The sequence below is a fragment of the Dama dama genome, chromosome 18 (assembly GCF_033118175.1).
Source record: "Dama dama isolate Ldn47 chromosome 18, ASM3311817v1, whole genome shotgun sequence".
Taxonomy (NCBI): Eukaryota; Metazoa; Chordata; class Mammalia; order Artiodactyla; family Cervidae; genus Dama; species Dama dama.
In genome coordinates, this window is record NC_083698.1 from 100,167,679 (window position 1) to 100,174,951 (window position 7,273).

Here is a 7,273-nt window from a genome sequence, read left to right on the forward strand (position 1 = left end):
CTGACACTTTTCCTTACTTGTAGGGCTCAGGAGACTATTGAGGACAGAGATGAGTAAATGCTCTCTGGGGACTTCCCATACTTCCCCATATTTCTAGGTCCATTGCTGGTTGAACACAGGGACACATTTCCCATTTGGAAGTCTCTTCTTCCTAGAGCTAGAACTTTGAAACCGTAGACAAGCAGAGCATGCTACCTTATATCATAGCTACTTCCTAGTTCCTGGTTCCAGATTTTGCCTTACGAATGGGAGTGATGGACGTTGGCAAGGAGAGTCCCAGCGTTTCACTTCTCCTGTTCCCCAACACTCTGCAGTCCCCTGGTGACAAGTGGAATCATCATCTCTGAGCTAGAAGTCACAAACTCAGAGCTAGTGAGGCTTCTCCTACTGAGGGGGCACATTCACTGTAATGAGCAGAGGAAAGTGACTTTTACCATAAATATAAGGAGGAAAAATTGGACAGTCAGCTCCAGGAAGCTGGCTACCAGAAGTCTGGAAAAGACTCCATAGTTTGTCTCAAAATAGCTCTTATCTTATGACATCATCCTGAGTGGACCCCACCCCGCTGCCTGTCATCCTTCCCAGGAAGAATGATGATACAGGTAACTGAATTGAAAACTTCAAAGTGAAGATGAGGCAAATGAATCAGTGTTCAAAGGAAACAAGGAGAAGGAACCATGTCTCACCGAGATGACTTGGAGTACTTTCTTGGAACTGTTGAGATGCAATAGTTATTTCAGGGCATGGACACAACAGGCCCAGAAGACAGATTAGGACACTCAGGATGGAAGGGGTCATGCTCTAAATGGGTATGTTGTGGCCAGGGAAGTCGATAAGGTGGTCAAGGAAGGGTGCAGGCAGAATGTCTAGTGAATTGAGAGACAAGGGTGATTCCTAGGGTGGGTGTGATCTTACGCATAGAGTGGTATTGATGATTATCTCTTACTGAACTGGACATGCCCACTTATCTTCATATATTATGCATGTTGTTCATAAAACACTTAACATCAACTTTTTACAGGGAACAGTGAAATGTGGACCCTGCTGCTCATGCTATGGAGCCTGAGAGCAGGAGGGGTATTTGTCAAACTGTGAGTGTCTTCAGTGATTTGAAATTAATGGCATGTTGTCTTTCCTTTGCCCTCTAGATTTCAAAAACAACAAAAGCATACAGCCAAATGTTGGAAAATTACTCTAGTGTCACTGAATTTTATCTCCTTGGCTTCCCTGGCTCTAAAGAACTACACAATATTCTATTTGCCACCTTCTTTTTCTTCTACTCTGTGACATTAATTGGAAACATGGTCATCATCTTGACAGTCTGTGTTGATAAACGTCTTCAGTCCCCCATGTATTTCTTCCTGGGTCACCTCTCTGTCCTAGAGATCCTGACCACATCTGTGGCTGCCCCTCTGATGCTCTGGGGTCTGCTTCTTCCTGGGATGCAGGCAGTATCTTTGAGTGCCTGTTGTGTACAACTGTATTTGTACCTGTCTTTGGGAACGTCGGAGTTGTTATTAATAGGAGCGATGGCTGTGGACCGTTACGTGGCTGTCTGTAACCCTCTGCGGTACAACATCATTATGAACAGCCACACCTGTCTCTGGGTGGTAATTGGGTCCTGGGTATTTGGCTTCCTGTTTCAAATCTGGCCAGTCTATGCCACGTTTCATCTTAGTTTCTGCAAATCAAATGTGCTAGACCATTTTTACTGTGACCGAGGGCAACTGCTCAAACTATCCTGTGATAACAGTCTTTTCACAGAGTTTATTCTGTTTTTAATGGCTGTTTTCATTATTGTTGGTTCGATGATCCCTACAATTGTCTCCTACACCTGCATCGTATCCACCATCCTCAAGATCCCCTCAGGCTCTGGCCGCAGGAAAGCCTTCTCTACCTGTGCCTCCCACTTCACCTTTGTTGTCATTGGCTACGGCAGCTGCTTGTTCCTCTTTGTGAAACCCAAGCAAACGCAGGCTGCTGAGTACAACAAGGTAGCATCACTGATGGTTTTAGTGGTGAACCCTTTTCTGAACCCTTTTATCTTCACCCTCCGGAATGACAAATTCATAGAGGCCTTTCGAAATGTTATGAAACGCTGCTATCAACTCCTGAAGGATTAGCTGTGTCCTGAGGATGGACTCATTACCTTGGGCCTGAGTAAGATGAAAGCACAGATTAAAATCTGAAATAATCATTTTCATCTGCAAACTGTTTGTGATCTACAAGGTAACTTTTAAATACTGACATTGCTTCAGTTGATAAGTGAGTCATTCCTATATGGTAGACTGTTATTTTTTAAGTGCTTATATTCATTAATACATATTACTGCAGTTAAAATGCTTCTCACAAAATAAATTTAAGAACTGTAAATATGCAAGTTATTAAAAAACACTGAGTTGTTTGAAAGGGAAAAGCATTCAAAATGTTGTTCATTGTCTTACAGCTGACCTAAATGTTTGATTCTAGGTGCTGGGTCATTCTCACCTATATTGTTCTGTGATTTTCTGGTTTTCTCACTGCCGGAAGTTCCCTATATTACTTCCATGAACTATACCAAGTCCAACTTCAGGGATCAACATTATTGAGGCTTCTGCTCCAAGGTTCAACAGTGACAGTGACTTCCTGTAAATTATCTCGACTGGCAATTGTGTTCATCCTCTCCTGGCACTTACTTTCCTCCTTCCTCTCCGTAGCTCTCTTTCTGTGGTTCCAGGTCTTTAATTCATTTCTGGGTTCTTTTCCTTTCCCCCTCACACACCCCAAGTTTACCACACTATTTTCCAGCTTCCCACAAATTTGTCCTTCTCCCTTCTCTCCAGCATTGCCATTCTCATCATTCCTCTAATCAGCACCCTGGTTCCTAACTGATCCCCTGTTTCTTATGTTATCAGCATAATTTTATCAGCATCTTTTTTACAACATCTTTGTAATAACAAAATATTGATAACTAATATCAATAGTGACTGGTTAAATAAATTATGTTTCATCTGTATAATAAAATATCTAGCTATAGAAAGATTAAAGAAGCTCTTTCTTAAGTGGTTAGAAACAACCTTTGGTCTATATTGTTAAGTGAGAAAAGTAAGCTACACTGAATTTATTATTCATCCTTTTGTGTTAGGAAGGAATAGAAATGCATATAGATTCATATCTGCTTATATTTTCATATGGGCACCATCAGAAAAATCTAATAGGTGGTTTCTGGTGGGATTATAGTAGTGAGAATTGGCAGATAGAATGAGGAGGGGATCAAGACTTTTCACTCTATACCCTTCAATATTCTTGTTATTATTTTTGTAACCCTACATATGTATGCCTATGAAAAAGTTAATAATTGCATTTCTCTTATGTCTTAAGACATGTACTAATTCAATGTCTCAACCTTTTATGGGTGCACATATTTGTGTAAGTATGCCCCCCAATTGGAATTGTATATTTTAAATGTGTGAGCTTTATGGTATGTGAATTATATCTTTGTAAAGTTGGCAAAAAATTGTATGTTAGATGGTGGAAAAGTACTATGAAGAAAAGTAAAATAGGAATGAAAGGAACTGTTTGGAGAATGCTGAAATTTTAAATAAGGTTTTTAGGAAAAGTTTGAAAGAGGTGACGTAGTGAGTCATGTAGACATTAGTTAAAGAACATTCCAGGTATGCAAACAATAAGCAGAGAGAACCCAGGGAAGGCATAAGCAACATGCTGGAATGGAATAAGCCAAGATGAGTAAGAGAAAATGAAATCAGAGAGGTAATTGAGATTTAGATCATGTAGAGCCGTGTAAGTCTTTTAAAGACATTTGCTTTTTTTAGGAGTGAAGGGGAAAACTATTGCAGGGTATTGAAGAATAGTGACAGAATCTGCCTATTATTTTAACAAGATTATTCTGACTCCTGGGCAGGCAATCGATTGAAGGACAGTAAGAAAGAAGGAGGGAGATCCATTAACTTTTGCTGTATAAGTCACACACACAAATCTCCAATGATTACAATGATGCTTTTGTTTTCATGCATTTGGGTTTCAGCTTATCAAGGCTCGGCTTAGCTGGTGGCTCTGCTAATCAGGAGGGCTTATCTATGAGTCTAAGAATTGGATGGTAGTCAGGTGGTTTATGGCTGGCTCTCCACTGATGTTGCAACTGGGGTATCTTTCCTCTTTCTGGGCCCAGCAGACTCACCTGGGCATGTTTTTCCTATAATGATGACAGAACACAAGAAAGCCCAGCTGAAAACACTAGCGGCCTCTTAGGACCTGGGCTCAGATCTGGCATACTGAATCTTCAGTCTCATTGTATTGTTCACAGCCGGTTACACGGAAAAAATTCCAGAATCAAGGTGTGGATAATATGCTGCTGGAGGACATGAGGCCAGGCAGAGGTTTACCAAGATGTCCTTAATGTTTCTCTTGTCTTGACTAAACTTAAGCTGGGCTTATTCCTGACTGTAGGCCCCTGGCATTTGCATTAGAACACTTGCAGTTGTAAAACTTTTTTTCTGTTCCTTTGAGATGTAAACTTTTAAAAAACCCTGCTGCCAGTTTTACATCCCAAGGAGGATTTTCTTGGGACTTGGGAGCCATACCTTTGAAACATAATCCTCAAGGAAGAAAGTGCCCTTATTCCCAGTCTCTGTGGGAGGGGACGAGCCTGACTTTGATGGATACCAGAGAGCAAGCAGAGCTGGACTCATCACAGAAAAACACCTTTTACAGACTCAGGAAAACTCAGTGTGCTCACCATTTCCTATTGATCAACACCTCCCAGCTGAAGGCCCTCAGTACTTTTCCAGTAGTTCATTTCTATAGTTGAAAACTCTTCTACTCTTTGAGTGAAAAGAAGTGCAGGCATGGGTTCCCTTTCCTGGTGTGATAACCTTGAATAGTCTTCTTTGCCTGTTTAACATTGTCCAGGACAAGTTTTGCTTTGACAGGGATGAAGAGGCTGAATATTTTAAATGATTGTCTAATTAGCCATAGAGACCTTTACAATAACCTAGGCAACAAGTGATAATCATTTGGATCAAGGTGATGGCAGTAAAGTCTGTTTCTAAAGACTATATTTTATACATAACTAACCTAATATAATATCATCTTATTTGCATCAATCTATAGACAACAGCATTTGTTTGGATTTGATATGAAAAAAGAGATGAGTTAGTGACTATACATTTTTTGGGGGCGCGTCTGAAAAACTAGAAGGATAAAATTGTATTAACTGAGGTGAAATTCTGTTGACTGAGATGGTACCATGGAATGAGCCAGTTTGGGGGGAATATCAAGAGCTCAGTTATGAACAAATTAAGTGTGAGATGTCTAATATTAAATGTCTAAGAGAACATGCTGAGGAGACAGACGTAAAACCCTGGAGTTCAGGGAACTTCAGGATGGATACATAAATTTGAGAGTGAATGTTCAGTTCAGTTCAGTTCAGTTGCTCAGTCATGTCTGACTCTTTGCTACCCCGTGGACTGCAGCATACGAGGCTTCCCTGCCCATCACCAATTCCGGGAGTTTGCTCAAACTCATGTCCATTGAGTCAGTGATGCCATCCAACCATTTCATTCTCTGTCGTCCCCTTCTCCTGCCTTCAGTGTTGCCCAGTCTTTTCCAATGAATCAGTTCTTCACATCAGGTGGCCAAAGTAATGGAATTTCAGTTTCAACATCAGTCCTTCCAATGAATATTCAGGACTGATTTCCTTTAGGATGGACTGGTTTGATCTCCTTGTTGTCCAACGTACTCTCAAGAGTCTTGTCCAGCACCACAGTTCAAAAGCATCAATTCTTCAGTGAACCCAGGGATTGAACCCAGGTCTCTGCATTGCAGGTGAATTCTTTAAAAGCTGAGCCTCAAGGGAAGTCTAAGAATTCTAGAGTGGGTAGCCTTTCCCTTCTCTGGTGGATCTTCCTGATCCAGGAATTGAACTGGGGTCTCCTGCATTGCAGGTGGATTCTTTACTAACTGAGCTATCAGGGAAGCCCAAGAGTGAGTGTAGGTGGTATTTAAAGCTATGAGAATAACTGATTGACCAAGGGATGAAGCACAGATAAAGAGAATAATAATGCCTATGACTGGGCCCTGCATTTTCAATATTTAGGGACCAACTAATGAATAGGAGTCAGTGAGGGAGACTGGGTAATGGCCAGCACAATGGGAGGTAAACCAGAAGAGTGACGTCTTGATATACTATGTCATATGGTCCTGAGAGGTCAAGTAAGATGGCCACTGGATTTCACTATGTGTAGGTTATTGATAACCTCACAAGAGAAGTTCTTATAATACTTTCTTGATAGCTCTAAAACTCAGGGAACATCATAAAAATCTTCTGTATCTTCAGCTTCTTCTTTGAATGTTACACGGGTCTTTGTGCTGTACTTGAAACGTACTTCCTCTAAGGACCCTGTGCACCCAGAGGTCCCCTGAAGCAATGTGTACATAGAAAAAGACCTTGCATGTGTCAAGGGTGGGAATGCCTTGTAAATGAAGCATTGTGATTGATTCAGTTCTCTGTACCCGCAGTTGAGAGACATTGACCATAAACTGTAGCTTTAGAGATATTCAAATACCTCTGCTGCCTCAGACTCATGGCTGGTAGTGAAGATGATCTGAAGGAAGCTTGAGGGCCCACTGAAGGAGACTTTGGTGAGTCCTAAATCACCACGTCAGTGAGAGGTGAGGGGAAAGTAGAGGCCAGCTAAGACTTCTACTGCATTGTTACTTGGTCTGTGCTGTGAGAAACTCAGCGGGTGAAGTAGGGCTAACCGGAAAACAAAGGCTTCTGGGAGTGGGGGTTGGCAACAGGGACAATGGGCAAAGGCTGCCTATACCTGATGCCTTCAGTCATCCAGCTCTCCATGTTGATTTGTTAACATTGAGGATAAGAGGGTCAATGGCTTTAGTCATGGGACCCGTAGGTCACACAGAGAGGAAGAGGAATTTGTATGTAAGCCAGAGACAAGGAAAGCATGGCATTGATGTCCAGGGGGCCACAGGAATTTTGAGCCACCTCTCCCTGACTTGGGCAGGTTTTTATTCCCATATTGTAAAGGAGTAAACAGATTCTGAAAAATGGTGTCTTGCCTACATTCAGCTTCTTGCAAATTAAAGAACCACTTCTCCGATGAAGATCTCAACTTCAAATCTTCCGCAATGTGTATCCCTCATTGTGTATTGCTGTTGAAATACACACAGAGTGTGGATATTATTTCATATATATCTAAAAGAGTTTTGTGAGCCAAGTATTACTGCTCCATGTTATAGGTAAGGGGATCAAGGC

The 7,273-nt window shown here is 41.5% G+C and overlaps 1 protein-coding gene across 1 annotated transcript; it reads left to right on the forward strand.

The window, feature by feature from the left end:
- Window positions 1-1,178: 1,178 nt before the first annotated feature.
- Window positions 1,179-2,123, forward strand: LOC133072913 (olfactory receptor 9A1-like). The gene has a single exon (XM_061166444.1). The coding sequence runs from the start codon at window positions 1,179-1,181 to the stop codon at window positions 2,121-2,123; it is 945 nt and encodes a 314-aa protein (XP_061022427.1).
- The last annotated feature ends 5,150 nt before the right edge of the window (window positions 2,124-7,273 follow it).